General features: G+C 42.3%; 1 protein-coding gene across 1 annotated transcript in view; it reads right to left on the reverse strand.

The window, feature by feature from the left end:
* Positions 1-23110, reverse strand: part of TUBGCP4 (tubulin gamma complex component 4) — a 34322-nt gene that overhangs the window by 9428 nt on the left and 1784 nt on the right. Inside the window, exons 2-13 of the mRNA XM_084903229.1 lie at positions 22844-22972; positions 20748-20870; positions 20327-20380; positions 19563-19619; positions 17681-17760; positions 14364-14565; positions 11512-11677; positions 11142-11266; positions 8244-8294; positions 7463-7568; positions 5920-6027; positions 5486-5624 (exon numbers count right to left, since the gene is read on the reverse strand). Of these exons, the coding sequence (XP_084759355.1) occupies positions 5486-5624; positions 5920-6027; positions 7463-7568; positions 8244-8294; positions 11142-11266; positions 11512-11677; positions 14364-14565; positions 17681-17760; positions 19563-19619; positions 20327-20380; positions 20748-20870; positions 22844-22972 (1340 nt within the window). The remainder of the gene's footprint in view (positions 1-5485; positions 5625-5919; positions 6028-7462; positions 7569-8243; positions 8295-11141; positions 11267-11511; positions 11678-14363; positions 14566-17680; positions 17761-19562; positions 19620-20326; positions 20381-20747; positions 20871-22843; positions 22973-23110) is intronic.

Below are 23110 nucleotides of genomic sequence, written 5' to 3' on the forward strand. Positions count from 1 at the left end.
CTGTTTGGTAGCAGGCGAAAATTGAGGGCACCTTTCTCTCAGAGGTGCTTGCAACGAGTACTGAAGGACCCTGAGATTCAGGAGCTGCATAGGGTGGGGCTGATGGAAGCCAAAGCTGTAGGCTCCACCCTGAAATCCCACCCCATCAGGGAAGCTGCGAAAATTCCTAGATGAAATAGATCACAAACAAAAGAAATGGAGGACAAAAAGCGACTGGATATAGAGTTCAAATCTACGCTTATAAGGTTTTTCAAGAATTTCCTAGAAAAAATCGATAAGACCTATGAGGATATGAAAAGGGATCAACTAGAATTAATAAGGAATCAACAAGAAATGATAAGGGATCAACAAGAAATAAAGAATACATTGTCTGAAATAAAAAATATTATACAGAATCCTAAAAACAGAATGGAAGATCACAAGAATCAAGTCAAAGATTTGAAACATAAAGAGCCAGAAGACACTCCTCCACAGAAGCTTGAAGGCAAGAGAATCCAGAAAATTGAAGATAATGTAAGAAACCTCTGGGACAACTTCAAGCAAACCAACATCAGAATTATGGGGGTCCCAGAAGATGAGAGAGAAAGATATCGAAAACATACTGAAAGAAATAGTGACAGAAAACTTCCCCCACCTGGTGAAAGAATTAGACTTACAAGTCCAGAAAGCGCACAGAACTCCAAACAAAAGGAATCCAAAGAGGACCACACCAAGACAAATCATAATTAAAATTCCAAGAGCAAAAGACAAAGAGAGAATATTAAAAGCAGCAAGAGCAAAGCAGGTAGTTACCTATAAAGGAGCACTCATACGATTGTCAGCTGATTTCTCAACAGAAACCATGCAGGCCAGACGGGAATGGCAAGAAATATTCAAGGTGATGAATAGTAAGAACCTACAGCCAAAGATAATCTATCCAGCAAAGCTATCACTCAGAATCGAAGGTCAGATAAAGAGCTTCACTAATAAAAAAAAAGCTAAAGGAGTTCATCACCACCAAACCAGAATTATATGAATTGCTGAAGGGGGTTCTTTCAGAAGAGAAAGTAAATAAAGATAAAAATTATGAACAACAAATACGTAACTATCAACAAGTGAATCTAAAAACCAAGGAAATTTAAAAAAAAATCTGATGAACAATATTAACTGTTGAATATAATAGAATCACAGGTATGGAAGGGGAGTGAACTGACGATTCTTGGGGAAAAGGGGAGAAGGGGATGTGGGAAGAGACTGAACATAAACTGTGCACCTATGGATGAGGACAATGGGGGGTGGGGAAAGGGCAGAGGGTAGGGTGGGAACCTGGTGGAGAGCAATGGAGGGGGGGGGGGGAAGGAACATTTGTAATAATATGAACAATAAAAATTTATTTAAAAAATTAAAATAATAATAAAATAAAATTTAAAAATAAAATAAAACAACTACATAGAAAAAAGTATATACTTTTTTGGGGAAATATATATATATATATATATATATATATATATATATATAAAATCTACATAATAAAAGAGTGAAATGTATCATTGGGCATGTGATGGTATCATTGATATGAGAAAATGCTAAGTAACTGACTTACTATCTGAAAAGGGATTTACTATGGGGGAAAGGGAGGGAGGAAGAGACTGAACATAAGCTGCACCTATGGATGAGGACAATGGGGGATGGGGAGGGGGCGGAGGGTGGGGTGGGAACCTGGTGGAGGCGGGAAGAAATGAGGAACCTTTGTAACAATATGAACAATAAAGATTGATTAAAATAAATAAATAAATAAATAAATAAATATTTTTATTAAATTAAAAAAATAAAAATAAATAAAAAATAAAAATATATCTGAGTCTCAGGAAAAAATATTTTTATAAATATATATATATATATATATATACACACACATTTATTCAACTTTAGTAAATGGGAAATTGTTTATATTCATCTTTTTACAGTATAACAAATTGGGGAAAAGCATTACTTTCTTAAACATATTAATATATTGGGTATATTTCAGGTATGGTTTGAGAGCACTACAATATATTGAATATGGAACTAAAATGAGTCAAGATCTTTTTGCTTTTGGAGAGTCTTGTCTTCAATTTGTAAAAAAAAAAAAAAAAAAAAAGCAACATCTGTAAATGCAATAAAGCAAACCACAATATGCCTATATGTGTATATGCGCATTCAACTGTGATTTGGTAATTCATAGGAAATGTGTATTTAGAGTAATTTGCAGTATGCCTAATTTATATTCAGCTTTTTACAGTTGTCTGAAATCCTTGAAAAGTACTATTTTCCTGAATAAAGTAAGAATTGTGAGAGAGAAAAAAAATTAAAATAATAATAAAATAAAATAAATAAATAAATAAAACGACTACATAGAAAAAAGTATATACTTTTTTGGGAAATATATATATATATATATATTTTTCTCTCTACATAATAAAAGAGTAATATGCAAATTAACCATCACTCCACTACACCCACCAGCCTATCAGAGGGAATATGCAAATTAATCCCAACCAAGATGGCTGCCACCACAGAGAGCAGGAGGAAGGCTTGGGTTTCCCCGGAAATAGAGGAAGCCAAGCTTTCCACACACCCTGGCCTGCCCAGGCCTCCACTCAAGGATACAAAGTTTCAATTATAGAAGAAAAATCCCAAGAAAAATGGCGGCAGCCATGGAGCTGAAGAGAGCAGGCTAGGGTTGCCCCTGGCAACAGAGGAAGCCAAGCTTTCCACCTGCCCTGGCTGGCCCAGGCCTCCACTCCAGACTACAAAGTTTCAATTATAGAAGGTGAATAAACTCCAATAGAAATGTCTGCCACCACGGAGCCAGCGGAAGGCTTGGCTCTGCTGCAGGCCACAAAGTTTCAGTTGTAGAAGGTAAATAAATTCTAGATACCAGGGCCTCTGCTTGGGTTGCCAGGGGGCGTGGCCAGCCTGCAAATCACCGTAGCCCCTCGCCAAGGCCGCCCCACAGCCCTTCACCCAGGCTGCCCCATGCCCCAAGGGAACCCCCACCCTCATCCAGACACCCTTCAGGGTAAACGAGCTGGCCCCCACCCATGCACCAGGCCTCTATCCTATCTAATAAAAGAGTAATATGCAGATTGACCATCACTCCAACACAAAAGGTCAAGATAGCTGCCCCCATGTGGTCAAAGATCCTGCCCCCATGTGGACACAAGATGGCACCACAAGATGGCACCACAAGATGGTCAGCAGGGGAGGGCAGTTGGGAGGCACCAGGCCTACAAGGGAGGGCATTTGGAGGTGATCAACCCTGCAGGGGAGGGCAGTTAGGGGTGACCAGGCTGGTAGAGGAGGGAAGTTGGGGACAAACAGGCTGGCAGTGGAGCAGTTAGACATCAATCAGGCTGGCATGGAAGTGGTTAGGGGTGATCAGGCTGACAGGCAGAAGTGTCAGAAGGGCAATCAGGAAGGCAAGCAGGCGAGCAGTTGGGAGCCAGCAGTCCTGGATTGTGAGAGGGATGTCCGACTGCCCTAAATGGGTAGTGGGACATTCCTCGAGGGATCCCAAATTAGAGAGGGTACAGGCTGGGCTGAGGAACCCCCTCCCCTGTGCACAAATTTCATGCACCAGGCCTCTAGTATGTGTGTGTGTGTATGTGTGTGTGTGTGTGTGTGTGTGTGTGTGTGTGTATTAAACTAAGCATATATAAGATAGAGAACATGGAATTTAGGATAGTGGTCATTTTGTGATGTGGAAGGCAAGAGGGCAGGACTGGGAAGGACCACATAGGTAGATGGAAATTACTGTCAGTGTTCTAGTTTTTGTGCTAGGACGTGGTTTTATGACGTGCATGAGTGTGTGTGTGTGTGTGTGTGAGAGAGAGAGAGTGTGTGTGTGTGAGAGTGAGAGAGTGTGTATAAGAAGGAAGAAAAGAGGGTCTGTCAAGGACCCATAAGAATATGTTAGGAACCAAGGATTTTGGTTAATATGATTCTCTGTCCCTAAAGCCTAAAGAGAAGATAAAGTCAAGGCTCCCCTCACTGAGACCCTGCAGCAAGCTCGGGGGCTAGCTGCCTCATGCTGAGCCCTGTTCGGAGAAGCACGGGGGATGCGCAGCTGACTCCTGGTGGGACTGCATGTATTTGCCTATTCTAGCTGGGCATGCGGAAGGCAATCTGATTCCATTTGGTTTTTTAAAAAACTATTTCTAATGGAACAACATATTAAAAATAGTTCACCTTGTTTGGATTCTGATTTGAGTAAACCCAACCATAGAAAACATTTATAGATAATTGGGGGAATTTCAATGTGGATTGGATATCAGACATAAAGAATTAATTTTATTGGGTATGATAATAGCATTGTGGTTGTGCTAACAAACATGTCTTTTGAATTGTACAATGACTGAATGACATGCCTGGAATTGTTTTACAGGCTCCAGCAAAAAAACAAAAACAAAGTAAGTCCCATAATGTTGATGGTTACTGAAGCTGGATATGCGTATATGGGAGTTCACTATAGTCCACAGGAAATTTCCATAATACAATGTTTAAAAATACCTCTGAGTGTGATTTCTTTAAGGGCATATCAAGTGAGGTGAGCAGACTGTGGGGCTGTGGGCTCTGAACCTGCCACAGAACCCCCCACCCCCCAACAAGCCTCATCCTTTCCAGTTTATGCCCAATCTCTCACTCTAAGCTTCTCTACCCAAAAGGAAAGGGGTTGTGAACAGGAAGAGGGAGGAATAAGAGAGGCCCCGCTGTTCACTGTTTCCGGTGTCTCCATTCCCCCAGCCTGAGCAGGACCACGTCCACCCTCCGGCCAGGCCAGGGGCCAGTGCAGCACCTGCCACAGGATTTGGGACGTTCCTGAAGTGGCTGGAGGATGACTTCGAGGCCACCTGTCAAGTATGCTCCTCCTGCTTTCTCTAGAGCGCTAGCCTCCCGCTGGTTCAGGGACGTGAGGTCCTGACGGGGCCACCCAACAGCACTTGGCAGGCTCTCGGGATGAAGACCAGGCCGATCCAAGAGTCTCACCCCCTGGAGTGGCTCCTTCACTCCAGCCCCCGCGAGCTGGCTGCCCACTGCCTCTCCCCGGGGATACGGAGGTGATCTCCCGTGGTAAATCCACAGCAGACGCTGGAGCTTAGGAAGTCTTCCCAGTAAAGTCACAGAAGTCGGGGGGAACTGGGTCAGCCTCAGGGGTTACCCAGGCTCCTGTGGGGCAGGGACTGCGCGTCCCCAGGCTCAAACTGCTTGTTTTGGCATTAAAGCCACACATGAACCTTTCCTAGTGTTAAGAGTTTGATCCTCCCATCCATTCCAGTCCCCACCACGCCCCACTCTCAGGTCAGTGGCTTCACCGATTGTGTTCTGTGCAGCCCCTCAAGGCATCCAAGCTTGAAACCTCTGACTTACAGGGTAGCTACTGTCCTCCCACCGATTCCGTTCCTGCTTTCCTCCCTTGGAGGTCATGTGGCCCTTCAATACCTTCAGGAAACGTGGAGACACTTACTTTTCCAGGACGGCAGGCGTGAAGAGAATGTGCAGCGGCCACTGCACTTTGTAGGAAAGACCGAGGGCTGCCCAGCCCGACGCAGGGGGTTCCCGAGGAGAGGTCTCCCGGGGGGGCCCCTCCCTGGCCTGAGCAGCATCTGTCAGGAGGAGGAGGAAGGATGTCTAGGTGAGACTGCTAATCCAGAACCAGAGCATCAGCGGTGAGTAGCATCAGGAAATGAGCGCCCCTCAGCTCGCAGTGTCAGAAGCACCAAGGGGACTCGCAGAGGCAAGGACCTGTGAGTGTGACATTCTCTTAGGAGGCCTTATACAATGTGAACTAGCTGGTTTCTAAGGTCCAGAATGCTATGGCTTCTGGGGAGGGAGATGGAAGCGGAGACAGCAGGACAGAGGGTGACCAGCAGGCACAGAGACGTGAGAAAGAACGCACACCTTTGTGCTCCTTCCCATGGTACTCGATCGTCAAGTGCAGCAGAGGGAGAAGGTTGTCGTCGTCCAGCAGCACCTTGTGTGCTGACTGCTGGAAGGCCACGTTCACATCTGCAGGAAAGAACACGGCTGACATGCGTGCTGGGCTACCCGACACACCCAGACTGCCCTCCACTGTCCCCAGCCTGCCCAAAACTAACAGCGGGACGCAACAGACGCCTGACTGGCATGCATTCCTCCTCCTCCTGCTGGTAACAGCATTCTGATTTTCCATGGAGTCACCTGCCCAGTGTACTCCATGTGGGCCCAGCGGGGCTGACAATACCTGATCCTAGGGGCGGCAGGTGACTCCGGTGTGATCAAATGGAATATGATACGCTATCTGATACACTATTTTGTTTAGGAGTCTGAACATGACCCAAGCCAGGCCAATTAAGAGGCTTTCCGATGCTGAACGAGAACAGGTGTGTGTGTGTGTGTGTGTGTGTTCCTTGGAGGCCATCCTGCCGCCATGCGGAGCAGGCCTGTCCGAGGAGAAAGGCAGGTACAGATGGAACCATGCCAAGTCCTGAAAGTGTCACATGAGCCATTGACTCAAACTCTGCCTAAAGCCCTCTTACTTCTCACCTTTTCATAAGAATCAATAAATTATTTCCCTTTGTTTAAGTGAGTTTGAATTGGATTTTCTGATATTTGCAACCAAAAAAGTCCTATGTAAGTGTAGTGGGCGTCTCTTGTTTTATAGAGCCAGAAAAAAACAGTAACTCTGTCCGCCCCAGTTTCTTTTTTACTCTGATCCTCACCCAACTTCCTCATGTAATCTAAATGGGAACAGTGATCATCCCCACTGGTCAAAGATAAACACTTTAATGAGGAAGGCACATCTTGATGTCTGACCTCTCTGTTCCAGGGATAGGTATATGATCTGGGTTGGGCTCATCAAAAAATTTCCTCAGGATTTTTTATTTTGCTACTGAAGAGATCAGATTTGGCTCCTCTGGTAGACATTGTGAGGCATGTTCCTAGGATCTGCCAGTGGCCATGGAAATGTAAGGCCATCAAGGAGTGTACAAGGGCACAGAGAATACATGGTAAGACAGAGAGAATCTTAGCAGAATTCAAGCCGCTAACATCAGTTCTGAGGCCCAGCTATACCCTACCTCCCTGAACTTATAGACATAATAGCAAATGTATTCTCCCTTTCTACCTAAGTTAGTTCAGGTTAGGTTTCCATCATTACAACCTAAAGAATTCTAATACAGTAAGTGGCAATAAGTTCCAATATGTCCCTATGTCCATAGGAATATATGGCTATAATCTAATGAGATAAAATACCTGGTTTGAAGGCCTGAACCAACTCTTCCAAAAATGGTCACAGGCCAAGAGGCTGCTCTGTGACCTGGGTGGGAAGCCCACCTCAGAGGCTTTGGATCTTTGTAACTCGCCAGCCTGCTCCTCTGTGGAGCGGCCAAAATGGTTCGACAGCAGCCAAGAAACACCCTACAACTTCAGCCAGCTGGCCATTCTCAGGCCCCAGGGCAATTACCATGTTCCGTGACCGCGGTGGGTGGTGTTTTTAACATGTGTTGAGCTGTGTCGATGAAGGCCTGGAACAGTTCTCCACGTCCAAGAAGGTAAAAGTCTTTAATGATCTGCAAAAAAGAATTTCCATTTGTAATTTGGTAATCCAGCAGGACCCTGAGCTCCTCGCTGTTGTACTGGAATGACACACATAATCTCCAAATTTCATCAGTTTGAGTTAACGTGCAAAAGGATATATAGGCTTTTGGCATTTCAAAGGGGCATATTTAGCTGAAACCGGTTTGGCTCAGTGGTAGAGCGTTGGTCTGTGGACTGAAAGGTCCCAGGTTCGATTCTGGTCAAGGGCATGTACATTGGTTGCAGGCACATCTCCGGTAGGGGGTGTGCAAGAGGCAGCTGACCGATGTTTCTCTCTCATCGACGTTTCTAACTCTCTATCCCTCTCCCTTCCTCTCTGTAAAAAATCAATAAAATATATATTTAAAAAATAATAATAATAAAACAAAGGGGCATATTTAGCAGTCCCTTAGGGCAGACTGTGTGGTGTATCTTTGGTATCATTCAGTAAAAACACAGTTATGTTATGGCAGGAGAAACTTAACACCTAAAGTTTTGTACAGGAGTTTAGTAGTAGTAGTAGGTGGAGTTGGCCCACTTGGCCGAGGACATGCCAGGCCATCTAGAAATCTGGGTACAAGCAATGAGCACTCTCAGCAGAGGCTAGGAAAGGAAGTGACTGCCCACCAGCATCATTTTAAGAGTGAATAGGACAGCTAAGCTATTACCTTCAGCTGACCCAGTAAATCTGACTCTTCTACCATCAGCTTCCAGAGATGCTGTGAAAAGAACCAACAAAACAGGGACAAAATTTCATTACAATGAAAATTAATGTAAAACACAGTTTTGTACAAATCCAACCTTTTGAAGCGCATGGACCACTGGTTGGCGACCGCTAGGTTATGTGACAGATCAGTGGTTGCCTGGGAGGGGGAGGGTAAGAAGGGTGGGATAAAGCACACAGGAAGGTTAAAAATAAAGGATGGAAGAAGGCATAAATATGACTTGAAAGAAAATTGGATAGTGATCTTAATAACTAATAAAATAGAATTCAAGTGAAAATATACTATATACATATAGCCGAAACTGGTTTGGCTCAGTGGATAGAGTGTTGGCCTGTGGACTGAAAGGTCCCAGGTTCAATTCCGGTCAAGGGCATGTACCTTGGTTGCGGGCACATCCCCGGTAGGGGGTGTGCAAGAGGCAGCTGATTGATGATTCTCTCTCATCGATGTTTCTAACTCTCTATCCCTCTCTCTTCCTCTCTGTAAAAAATCAATAAAAAAATATATTAAAAAAAATATATACTATATACATATAAGTTTGTGATAAAGTTATATGTATAAAGTTATATATATGATAAAGTTATATATATATACACACACACACACAATAAACGTATATTCCTTATAAATACACACATGCTTAACATTTAACCTGAAAATGAGAAATAGAGTTCTAGACTCAGCACAGAATATACACTCTCTGGGCAGATGAAGGCAATTAAAAACACAAAACAGACCTGCTAGTAGTCCATAAGGAAGCCTCAATAAATTCCAAAGGACTAATATACAGACTATATACTCCAACTATAGTGCAATAAAAATAAAACTTAGTAAATCCCTTGGGTTAAAAAGAAAATCATAAAGAAAATTTAAAATTATTTAGAATGATAATGAAAATACAACATAGGCCAAAAACTTGTGGGACAAAGTCAAAGTAACATTATATATATATATATATATATATATATATATATATATATATATATATATATATATATTTCTTAGGAAACAAGTATTAAAAGTAGAAGAGCCCTAGCCAGTTTTCTCAGTGGATAGAGCGTCGGCCTGTGGACCAAAGGGCCCTGAGTTTGATTCTGGTAAACGGCACGTACCTTGGTTGCAGGCTCCTCAGGCCTGATTAGAGGCAACCAACCCATGTGTTTCTCTCACATCATGTTTCTGTCTTTCCCTCTCTCTTCCACTCTCCCTAAAAATCAGTGGAAAAATATCCTCAGGTGAGGATTAACAAAGAAAAAAGGTAAGAAAAGATCCAAGAAGGGATGAGTATATGTATTTGCAAGACACTCCTCCCCCTTTTCCCTCTGGATACACTGTATTTCTTTTCATTACTATAGGCTGTTATTATTGTTACAATAATACCCTTCAAAAATCAATTAGATACAATCTGAAACACTTCAAAGAGTTTGAGATTCAATTTTTTTGTCTATCATTTTTACAAACTGGAAATATTATTTCTAGCAACATGTGCATTTCAAAATTTCACCAGAAAAAAAAAAATTGAAACCTTATGTTATTCATTCAAGAAAGTTTTACTTTCCTTCATTAATTATATTTTCCAAAGACTTATCACAAAATGATAAAAGAACGGAAATAGATTCAATAAAACAGATGAAAACTGGAGACACCAGCCCCTCAGACAAGCACTGTCCTGGCCTGGACAGAGGAGTGTCTCAGAGTCTGGAGGGCAGGAAAGTGTTCTCTACACTGCTCTCAGCCAGAGGCCAGGAGGCGACAGCAAGGGTATCCTAGATAATCCAGATACTTACTTGCCCATAAAGAATCAAATCAGGTGATACTTCAAGGCCACTTTAATGTCTAAATTCTATGTTTATAACACAACCCCTAGGAATTTTTGAGGCAGTGACCAAAAAAGAGGACAGTTTGTGATAGATTGCCGGACTTCCAATGTGAGGGGCCTGATGCTAAGCTTCTGTAGGTTCTGGACGCTGACCCTAATGCATTGGCTTCGCTTCGAAATAACCCGCAGGGTTTGCTTATTGGTTGGTTGGTATAAATACAAGTACCTACGCCCTCCTGACTTACAAATCAGAAACTCTAAGGACATGGTGCAAGTAAGCTTTAACATCCCACAGGGATTCTACGCTCAGCCAGAGGTGGAAACCACTAACACAGTCATCAATCCAGTGGACTAACTGGAGATTTCATTTCACATCATCACTCACCTGTAAGCCAAATTTTATCATAAGGACAGAACATATGCCCATCTGAACAATTATTCGTCATAATTTAAGTTCATGGATGAAGCACGATTCACATACGAACAATGACCTAGGCAGGGGTCGGAAGACCTGTGTCTGACCTCACCTTTGTTAGTTACTGTGCAACACCAGGCAAGTTAGCTTCCTGCGTGATGTTTTCATTCTCAGGAACGAAAAATTATACCTGTTCTGTCTTCCTCAGGAGTATCACATCCACAATGGCAGAATAAGCAATAAAGCCATTATAAGACGTAGTAAGGAACTACATTTACTCAAATCCATCGATTCCTTGGAGTTACTGCCAACTACGGTGTACAGACAGATTCAAAATGCTGACTATCTGAAATGCAACCAAGACCTCCCTTTACTCAACGAGCTAACTACCCAGTAAACCCCGCCAGGTGCGAAGGCTAAGGCAGGTCCGCCTCTGCTATGAAGAACAGAGAATCCTTTCATCTTCCACTTCTCGCCCTTTAACTCTGTCACATAATTCCCTCCAAGCTAAGCTCTTGCCACATTAAGAAGCAGAAAAGTCAAGTATTCAATTCCTGGGGAAATTACCCCACTCTCTTCCTCAGAAAACAGACGATGAAAGACAAACCTCAGCCACGGTGCTCCGAATACGGTCCACCACCTGCTCGAAGTCCACCAGGCTGAAGAGCGGCTGCTGCTTGAGGCGGTGCAGCTCCGCGGCGAAGGTGTCCTCCTGGTTTTTCAAAATGGATCCTGCAAAACGGGAGGCAGCGTCACCGGAAGCGGGGCCCAGCCAGGACGGCAAGGACCCCCTCCTGCCGGCGCAGCTCCTTCACCTGCTCGCGAGCGAGCCGTCTTGGTTGTGCTGAGATGTCAGAACGTAAACATCCCTCACGTAAACATCCCTCACGGCTCACTAGGACCAGGGGAACTTGGGGTTCGCGCAATATCAGGAAGGGCCTTTGAGGATGGGGTACATCGAGCAAGGACATTCTCACCTTTTCTAGTCAGGTTGACATTTTGATTCTCAAACATCTGGACAGATTCTCCAACAAACAGGATTTTTTCAGCCACCCTCACTGGGATGTAGGATGGCAGAATCTCCACTCGTAGGGAAAACTGCTTTAGAGATGGCGCCAGCATGTTCTCTTCCTCGATCAGGCGCTGGTCAAGGAAGTAACCCACATCAGAGATGATGTAAAAACAAAAGGAAAACAAGAAAACATCCCAACACGTGATACACATTTTCTATAAATAGAGCAGGGACTTTAAATCTGAAGTTGCATCTAAGTGTTAGAAAGATGTATTCCATTTTCAGGCAGCAGAAGAGATGGTAGAAACAACAGTGTTTTGTTGTTGTTTTTTGTAATATGTTTTTTATTGAGAGCAGAGAGGAAGGGAGAGGAAGAAATAAAAACATCAATGATGAGAATCATTGGCCGGCTGCCTCTTGCACACCCCTACTGGGATCTAGCCCACAACCCAGGCATATGCCCTGACCAGGGATCTGTGACCTCCTGGTTCAGGGGTCAACACTCAACCACCGGGCCACAATGGCCCGACCAGTGTTTTTTTTAATATTAGGATTTTTGTCCTCACTCTGCCTTTACTACTTGTGCAGATCTGAAACTAGGTTTCTCTACTTGTATCATGGAATAATTGATCTTTACCCATGTCTACACGTCTATGAGTTTATTATCTTGTGTACATGTCTGCTCTGCCCAGCTCCTTACTCCAGCCCCAAGTCATTCAGCCACGTGGTTCTCAAAGTGTGGTTCCTGGACCAGCAGCAGCAGCTTCACAGGGGAGCTTGTTAGAAATGCAAATTTTCAAGCCCCTCCCCAGATCTACAGGAAACTTGGGCAACAAGGCCCAGCGATCTGTTTTACAAGCTCTCCAGGTGATCCTGGTGCACAGCGAAGCTTGAGAACCACTGACATAGCCAGAAAGGCCCAGATACCACCCCCCAATTCCTGACGGGCTGTAGATTTGACCCTCATCTTATCTGGTTCCAAGGGACTCGACTGTCCTGACTTTGATTTCTGCCATTTGCCCACATTGTTTTGGGCTTCGTGCTGGTGTTCCTCCTGGCACTATTCCTTTTCCGTTCACTCTCCATCCTCTGCGTCAGCAATCACATCTTCTGAGGCTGAATCTTTCATCATAACAGATATTTTAAGTCTTTTTACATCACAGGACTCTCTACAATTATAAAATTTTCACAGAACCTCTGAAGTCCCACGTGGACCCCAGATTAAATATTTCTAAGGCTGATGATGCCTAAATCGTCACCTTTAAGCTAGCTTGCTCTCATGAGCTCCAGCCTCAGCCCACTGGACATTTCCTCCAAGTACCTCAAACTCAACATGTCCAGAATTAGATCCATATTCTTTCCTCCAATACTAGCAATATACATTTCTTATCACCACTACTCGCCTAGCTGTTGAATCATTCTTGATTCTTCCTCTGGGTCCATATCCAATCAATCACTAAGGCCTACTTATTCCACTTCCTAAATCTCTCAAGCCTCTTTATCCTTCTCCGTATTTACTGTTAATACCCTTGATTTAGACCATTATTATTTTCACCTCAGTGTCCCCCACATTCTTCTAATGTACCTACAGTGAATCTTGACTAAAACAAACACACCAAGGTTCCCCACACAGTATCCAGAGAGATCTATCATAAAATCCAATGGTGCTGATATCTTGCCTAAAATTCTTCACTGGCTCCCAGCTCTTTTCAGGTTCAAGTTCAAATTCCTTCCCTCTGTTTACAAGGGCTTTCATGATCTTACCTCTGCTTAACTCATCAGCTTCACTGATGGCCACTTCCCCCATCCCCTCCTCTGTCCTTACAAGATGCTTCAGTCTTTACTTGACCATTTCATTGAATTACTAATGGCTCCCCAAACGAGGCACGTCCTCCATGGCTCTTATACACATCCTCTCCTAGAATATTGACTCACATGCCTGGAATGTCTCCTGACCTCTCCTCTCAAACTCTGCCATTTACCCTTATATTTCACTGAAAAGACTTCTCTCGTTACTCTAATACCATGCTCTGATACCTGTGCTTTTCCCAGAATACTTAGTATACTGTAATGTTACTGTTTACTTATATCTTCCTCTAAACTATAAGTTCTTTAAGGACATGGACTACTACCTATTATCTGTCTATGTAGTTGTGGCACCTAGAATAGTACCTGGCACATAACAGCCATTTAATTAAATGCTGTAACAGAATAAATGAATGGATGGATGAATAAGGACAAGAGAGGACTTTGGGGAGTTTAATCAAAACTCCAAACTGCATTTAAATACTACAGGGTAGCCCAGCCGTGTGGCTCAGTGGTTGAGTGTCGACCTATGAACCAGGGGAAAACGGTTTGACTCCTGGTGAGGGCACATGCCCAGGTTGCTGGCTCAATCCCCAGGAGAGGGTGTGCAGGAGGCAGCTGATCAGTGATTATCTTTCATCATTGATGTTTCTATCTCTCGCTCTCTCTTTCTGAAATCAATAAAAATATATTAAAAAAATAAATACTACAGGGTAGCTACAAAACTACTTTAGGAGACAAGACTTATTATTAACCTCTTAAAAGCATATACTGGGAAAAAGGGAAACAAAAGGAACCTCACAAATATACTTCCTGTCTTATAGTCTCACATTAAGTTAGGTATTCCATTTAAGTATGGAAAAAAAGATAAATACAAGTGTTTGTATCTAAAGAATTTATGGAAGGTGTCAGGCTATGATGAACCTGGAGCAGGGTCACCAAAAGGTCATTTAGCTGTAGTCTTTTCTGATTCCTGGCAGGAGTATGCTGGGCTTCTTGCTATGTTCTCACCAAGTCCTGGAGTTCTTTCAGTTGTTTTCCTGTCAGTCCCCCAATACCCAGATCCTCCTCATCCTCTTCTGGCTGGGCAGTGACATTACCAGAAGACGGACCTTGTTTGATAAAGAACTCTTCATGCTGGTCCAAGAGGAGTCCATGTAGCATCCAGGCTGAGAGCTGCTTGTACATGACCCCATGACACACGGCCAGGATTCTGAGTTTGGAGGAAAGCAAGACCCTTAGAAGTCCACTTAAAGAACACTAAGCCCCCTAATGGCACAGAGGGTCTGCTTTAAACTGCTGCCGGATAAACAGAGGCCTGAGAGGCTGATGAGTCACAGGGAAATGACAAAGTAAGCTAAAAATAATTGTGGCATTTTTAATTTAAATGTTTGTGGCTGGACTGATTAAAATTCCAAACTTGTGGCCTACATACTGAAGTCTGAAATGTCCAGTGACTGCTCTGATAGTATTTTGGGAAAAACACATTTCCTTTCCTCCTTTTGTGTAAATTAAGTTTTAACACTGATATTACTGTTAAAATTAAGTGGACTTACGGGAGTCTCTCTTTGGCTAACATAGTACTAAATTTGTTTTATTTTTTGTTGGAATCACATTGGGAGAGTAGATTCAATATGTAACAGGCAGGCATACCTGAACAAGTATGATCCAACAAAATGCAGAAAGGTTGTTGGAGAATGGGATATTTACATGGTCTCAAAGAATCACCAGATAACATATTAATTACAAAGGGGGAAATGTCCCTCTGAAATGGAGAGATCTGGTGGAAAACACTAAACCAAGTGATCAAACTTTACAACACCAGTAATGGGACAAACTTATTTTCTGTGCCTTCAAATATGATGCAACAGGAAATAATATGACCCATGTAGTATTCTTGCAAAAAAATTTTTTAACCCAAATGGAAACATGAAAAAATAATCTGAAAAATTCCAGACAGTGGAACGTTCTTCAAGACAACTGGTCAGAACTCTTAAAATGCCAGTCATCAAAGATTTTTAAAAAGCAAAAGCAAAAAAGCAAAGAAAACTAAAAAGACATGACAACCAAATGCAATATGTGGTTGGATCCTGGATTCAAAAAAAGAACAGCTATAAAGAATTATTGGAGGGCAACTGAAGAAATTCAGATATAGTTTGGATATCATATTGTTGAATTAACATTACCGTTCTTGGGTATAATATGACATTGAGGTTATATAAGAAACCCCTCCTCTCCCCTATTTTAAAAGGATACAAGCTGACATTAAGGGGTTAACAATTATTATATTTGTGACCACTTTCAAATCACTCAGCAAAAAATTATGGTATGCATGTGGGTGTTTATATATAAATATATAAATTTACATATACATTTCACATTTTATACAGATAAAGGAAAAAAATCAAATGTGGCAAATTGTTAACTGGTGAAATTAAAGGGTATACAGGTGTTTATTGTACAGTTCTTTTAACATTTTTGAGGATTTAAAAATTTTCAAAATAACCTGGGAAGAAAAAGAAACTAAAAGAGATTGAGTCTGCTATTTGTAGTTTGCAAACTGAATGGAATAGCTCTTTAAAAAATTAAGTGGAAAGGCATTTAAATTTTTCACATTGCACTCTGTGGTCTGTAAAATTTGGTCTCTGCAAATATATAACATATATACATCATATCCTATATAATAAAAGCCTAATTTGCAAATTGACCAAACTAAGGCAGAATGACTGGTTGCTATGATGTGCACTGACCACCATGGGGCAGACGCTCAACCAAGGAGCTCCCCCTAGCCCAGTGGTAGGCAAACTCATTAGTCAGCAGAGCCAAATATCAACAGTACAACGAATGAAATTTCTGTTGAAAGCCAAATTTTTAAAATTTAAATGCCACTTCTTCAAAACAGACTCACCCAGGCTGTGGTGTTTTGTGGAAGAGCCACACTCAAGGGACCAAAGAGCTGCATGTGGCTTGCAAGCCGCCATTTGCCGACCAAGGCACTAGCCGGAGCCAGGGCCTGTGAGTGGGTGGAGCCAGGATGGCCAAAGCGGGTGCCAGTCCCCCGCACCTCTGATTTGCCCTGCCTGTCGCCAAGCAGAAGGAGGCAACTGGCAGTGGAGGAGGGGGGTGGGGACGGCAAGTGGGCGGCGACAGCAGGCCCCCCCACCCCACCCCAATCGCCCCGCTGGTTGGCCCTGATCGCCAGCCAGGCCTAGGGACCCTACCCATGAAAGAATTTTGTGCACCAGGCCTCTAGTTATCTACATAAGATTTTATATTCAATGAATACAACTATACATTATGTTTATACAGAAAGAAACTAGAGAGGATATACACCAAAAGTTGAATTGGGTGTCTAAGGGGACTATCAAAACAGGTGACTTTTATTTCTTCTCTTTGCACGTCTATATTTTCTACAATCAAAATTAATTTATTTTATTAGGGAAAAAAGGCACAGTAATAGAGAATTAAGTCCCTAAAACATATCCTGGAAATTTTCCTGCTTTTCTGAGGACTTACTTGTGTAGTGGTTAAAGTGGAGATTGTTAAGAGTTGGGAGGCACCTCAGAGATCATTGATTTCTAATTTTTCGATCAATGCCACACCTTTTTTCCACATCCTCTTTTTAAGAAATGAGGAAGAGGGGAATAGGATACAAGTCAAATGAGCAGTCTTTCATGAAATTCCATATACATTTAATATAGTTATAATCATAAGACATACTTTTGCATTCTTTTTTTTCAATTAGTTTTATAAAAATATTTTTATGTGTTCTTATAGTATTATAGCGTTAATGGCATTATAGTCTATCAAGAGAATATATCTTTAGCTTTCCTCTGCTTTTGGCAATTTTCTAATTTCTTGATATGGTACACAACATTGCAATGAATAATGTTTGTGCATATGGTTATTTTTTTAAATACATTTCTTAGAATAAAATTCCTAAAAGTGGTATTATGGGATTACAAAGTATAAACATTTTTAAGAATCTTGATGTGAAAAATACCAGCTACTCAAAATACACACATTTAGATAGAGCTAGGCATTATCCGGCACATGTAATGGAAATTCTCCCAGGATGATGAAATCCAAAAATTAAAAAGGTTGCCTTAAGGACATCTAGTTTTGATACTCAACACTTTATAACCATCTTTTTGCAATTTCTGAGCCATCCAAAGGATTACATGGGCTCCTCTGCTCATGGGTCTTTTCTATCCTGGTCATACCTTTCTGCAGAGGGAAACCCGAGAGAAGACCTGAAAATAAAACCCATGTGCTCAAGTCACTTGACCAGCCACCCCTGCCCCCAAACCGACTGAACTATGACTTACTTTTCTAGTGCACTTCGAACAGGAGGCAACCCTCCACAGCTGTGTTTGTATACTGTTTCCAGGATCTGACAGCCATGAATCTGTGGAAAACACAGCCTTTTCAATCTGGATTCCATTTCAGTAGTTCATGTAGCACAAACTCATATTCTATATTGAATCTAGAAGGTATAATCGAGTAGAGAATGGGAATAACTTAATCATAAGATCCAGGTATAGTTCAATTCTGACTACAATCCAATGTGTGTGGGGTTTTCCCCACTCCACCAAGCAATTCGCAGACACCAGCTGGGGCATCCTACATTTTTACTTTATTCTGACTCTACTCTGAGATGGAGGCTTCATCACACAGGCATCATTGATTAAGTCATCAGGAGAAGGGAGAAGGTGAGAAGGCCGGCGCTGCAGGAGATCAACCCTAACCCTAACCCTAACCCTAACCCTCCATAAACACCCACAAGGACAGGACTCTGAGACCATCCAGGCTGGTGAACCAGAACGATTCCACGTGCCACCATGCAGGGCCCAAACTCCCTGGGGACAGACGCTCCTTTGTTTGGAACCTCATCCTATGTATCTCCATCTGCCGTTGATTCATATCCTTCATACCTTGGTAAAAAAACAAAAACTGAAATCTAGTGAATAACCGGGTTTCCTGAGCTCCATGAGCCACTCTAGCAAATTCATTGAGCCCAAGGAGGGGATCATGGGAACTTCTGATGTACAGCCAGTTAAAAGCAGAGCAACAACCGGGGCTTGTGATTAGCTTTGCCGGCCTAAGCCTCCACTCAAGGCTACAAAGTTTCAATTATAGAAACAAATCCAAACAGAAAGATCTGCAGCCATGGAGCAAGCAGGAGGCTTGACTCTGCTCCCAGCTACAAAGTTTCAATTGTAGAAGGTAAATATATCCCAGATACCAGGGCCTCTGCTTGGGTCGCTGCGAGGCGTGGCTGGCCTGCAAACCACTACAGGCCCTTGAGCTCAGGCTGCTCCACACCCCAAGGGAACCCCAACCCTGATCCGGGACACCCTTCAGGGCAAACCAGCTGGCCCCTACCCATGCACCAGGCCTCTATCCTATCAAATAAAAGAGTAATATGCAGATTGACCATCACTCCAACACACAAGATGGCTGCCCCCATGTGGTCAAAGATCCTGCCCCTATGTGGACACAAGATAGCTAGCAGGGGAGAGCAGTTGGGAGGCACCAGGCCTGCAAGGGAGGGCAGTTGAAGGTGATGAACCCTGCAAGAGAGGGCAGTTACGGGTGGCCAGGTCGGCAGAGGAGGGAAGTTGGGGGCAAACAGGCTGGCAGGGGAGCAGTTAGGCCTCAATCAGGCTGGCAGCAGAGTGGTTAGAGGTTTATCAGGCTGGAAGACAGAAGTGGTTAGGGGAAATCAGGAAGGCAGACAGGCGAGCAGTTGGGAGCTAGCAGTCCTGGATTGTGAGAGGGATCCCAGATTGGAGAGGTGCTGGCTGGGCTGAGGGACAGCCCCCCTGCCAACGTGCATGAATTTCGTACGCCGGGCCTCTAGTATTTAATAAGTAATAAGCATGTGGGTTTTATCCAATGGCCTAATTTTCATAAAACTGTCAACACCCTAACAAGAAACTATTGCCTTCTTTTTTCCTAAGAATTAACTTTTAGTTTCTTCTTAACAACAATTTCCCCCCACCTCTGGACCAGAAGGTACTTAGGGGCAAGATCATAGTTTATTTTTGCATTCCTGACACTTAGCATAATACCTAAGCAAATACTGTTACATACATACTCATACAAACTACTAAAATCTAGAGTCTTCAGAAAAGAATGTAAGGCAAAATTAATTCAGAATATTTACTTGGTGCTTACTGGAGCAAAATGAAAAAGAATAGTTCCCACCTTTTGACTTTTAATTTGTTCGACTACAACCATCACAGAGGGAAAAAGGAGCTGGAACTGCAAAGTAGAGAATAATTAGGAGGGTCTATAATCAAATACAAGGAAAAAATTACTTCAGGAAATGCTTTTGTTTCTAAATAATCCCACTAAACAAAGATGGCAATACCATAGAGCAGCCAATATCCGTTATCTTTATTTTTTTGTTAATCCTCACCCAAGGATATTTTCCCAATGACTTTTAGGGAGTGGAAGGAAGGAGGAGTAACAGAGAGAAAGAAATATCGATGTGAGAGAGACATTGATGGCCTCCTGCACTCGCCCCAGCAAGGGCCGGGATTAAGCCTGCAACCAATTTATGGGAATCAAATCTGGGACTTTTCAGTCCCCAGGCTGATGCTCTATCCACTGAGCCAAACTGGCTAGGGGAAGATCCAATATTTTAAGGCAACTTGATATGGGGTTGGTGGCAAATAGAAAGAGAATGGCAGATAGAAGCAGTTTCTATTTCTGAGACTAGCAAAACTGTTAATATTGAGATCAATTTAACTGTTAATATTGAGGTCAATTTAGAGCATTAATATCAGACATTAAGTTTTAACTAAATTTGGAGCTTCCAAAAAGTTCTGATCTAGGAAAGCATACGAAATACAAAATGTTGGGCTATTTTAATCGAGAAGGAAAAAAGTTCTCAAAAAATTTCACAAGTTGGATGATTTTAACAATATCAACAGATTCCAAGGCATTTTATTATTTGAGCAGCATACCTGATCTAAGGAGTAGTTGACATGTGATATGGAGAGATGGGGGTCAGCCAGGAACTGCAACAAGAAACACTGTGATTAGAACTCCATACAAAATATTTAAAATCCATTTGACCTATGAAAATCTAAGAATGGGCTTTGTGTTAGTTTTAGGCTATTGAGAACTGATGCTTTATAGAAGATTATTAATTCTGATTTTCAGGTGATAATAAAATCAAAGCTAGAGCTCTTCTTACTCAAGAACCTTTGCCATGAGCTGCACGCCACTTTCATCATGGCTTGGACAATCTCGGAGAATACACTGTACTCTCCAGCCATGTAGAAAATAGCTTACCCCACCTGACCATATCAAAAGGCATTTCAAATTCATAACATGCCCTAATTTTCTGTTCCAGAGGCGTTGTTCCCATATCTCCTCTCTTACCTCTTGTTCCAAATCAAGCAGTGCTTGTCGATAAGGCTGCAAAACAGAGTCCAGACCTGTGCAGAAGGCCCTGAGATAGATTCCATGTAACCCACCTTGGCCCTGCTGCGATGGATGGTGATCCTGAAATCAAACAAAGAGAAATCAACTCTCAGCTCAGACCTTGAAACGCTTTATTTGTGGTATTGTTTTTGTTTAAGTAATTCCGAATCAAAGAAGTGCTTCAGCGAGAGAAAAGCCCAACTGAAGAGACAGATTTTGAGTTCTGACCTTTTAAAATGTGGTATTTTAATTTTCTAAGCAGCCCAGATGTTACAACCAGGTGGTACTCTATATTGTTAGTGGAGATTTTTCTGTAACTCAATTTTAATCTTATAAATTCCAGCTTAAGTACTTTTGGTGGTTTACCACTGTCCAGAATAATATTTAAACTCCCCTACATAGCATTCTGGCCCTTACCTCTCTACAAAATTATTTTACTGTGTGTGTTAAACTTCACATCTTCATTTCCAAACTACCCACAGGTCACCAAATGTGCCTTGCTTCTATTTCTTAGTCCTGTGAAGTTGGATGTGTTCTACTTATAACTGTATATTCATCTTTTTTTTTTGTTAATCATCACCAGAGGTTATTTTTTCCATTGACTTTTAGAAATTGTAGAAGGGAGAGAGAGAGAGAGAGATAGCTTCCCATATGCACGCCTGGTTGGGGCTAGGAATCAAACCTCCAACTTAGGTACATGCCCCTGATTGGAATTGAACCCCTCAGTGTGTGGGCTGACACTCTAATCACTGAGCACACCGGCCAGGACTGTATACTCATCTTTGGGAAAATACCTTCTCTTCCTACAGGATCCAACTCAAGCATCTCTTCTCTGCAAAGCCATTCCTAACTCTCCCCAGGGAGTCAATAGCTCCCCCCTTTGTTGCTTTCATAGCATCTTTTATTAGTGCTGGAATTGTACTTTTGTCACTAGACTAACAGCTTCATGAAACAAGGTCCCCCATTTTATTTAACTTTGTGCTTTAGCTCCTAGCACAGATATTTGAACACAGAGGGAAATACAGGGAGTCCCCAAAAATGTATACACACTCTGAATAATATTCTTTCAACTGGAAAATAATCATCACTGATTCAGTTACACAATTCGGCAGTCATATATGTATTTCAGAAAGGAAGGGAGAGATAAAAACATCAATGATGAGAATCAGCTGTCCCCAGCACACCCCCTACTGGGGATCGAGACCACAACTTGAACTTGTGTCCTGATTGGGAATCAAACTATTAACTCCTGGTTTATAGGTCGATTCTCAACCTCTGAGTCATATTAGTCAGGAGATTTGACAGTCTTTTTACTTACCATGAAGAAGAATTACAGATTGTTAAAAATAAAGAGAACATTAAAATAACTCTTTAAAAAAGGTTGAGTGCCTACTACATACCAGGTATTTCCCATGAATTACCTTGTTTATTAATCTTCACAACCTTATGAGATACTTACTATCTATTACCCTCATTCTATAGATAAGGGCCTTCGTTACTGAGCATTAGGTTACTGCTGAGCAGTCTATGGCCAGTGAATGATGGTGTGGGGCACAAAATCTTGACCTCTACATTGTATTATTTTCAATTAATTCATAAAATAGATACTATTTATTAAGTACTTATTATGTGCCAAGCACTTTCTTTGGTTTAACTCTTATTTACAATTTTAAAAAATGAAGCTGAAAGACTTTAGTTGCTTGCCTCAACATGACTAAGATAGTTAGAAGCAGAGTGTCAAATGAATTTGAAATAACACTTCATGTTTTCACCTCTGGAAGTGGGACTCTGGTCCAGCTCAAAATAATTTAACTCAGGCCTCTTAAAACTCAGGCAAAACATATGTGCTCTTAACACCAATCTGCCTAATTAATCCCTGTGTATATTTCCTCTGTGTGCAGGGTACAGTCCCTGGGCCTTCACTTGAGTAATTCTAGTGATGAGAAATTCATAACTTCTTATGACTTATTTCACATGAGTTACCAGTGGATTCCCTGAAAGCTTAACATAGCTCCCGCCTCGGAGGTGTACATCCCCTGAGATCAGGAACCTACCTGCTGCTGCACATGGCCTGTGTACTGTTCAATGAACTCGGTGAAGCGGATATAGTCTGTGCCCAGCCGGCAGAGTCGGTTCAGGACACTGGTTTCACTGGGATGGAGAAACGGGAAGTCCTGGGACACCTGTGGGAGAGGAAGCAGGCTGAACATACTGATGCTTGTGATTCATCGCCTGCCAGTCTTTGAGGTGCTTCAAATGCTCTGTATTACTTAGTGTTTCCTTTCTCAAGATGCCCATTTAAGATTGGTTAAGTTCTGGAT

This window comes from Pipistrellus hanaki (assembly GCF_964339955.1).
Source record: "Pipistrellus hanaki genome assembly, chromosome: 1".
NCBI classification, from domain to species: Eukaryota; Metazoa; Chordata; class Mammalia; order Chiroptera; family Vespertilionidae; genus Pipistrellus; species Pipistrellus hanaki.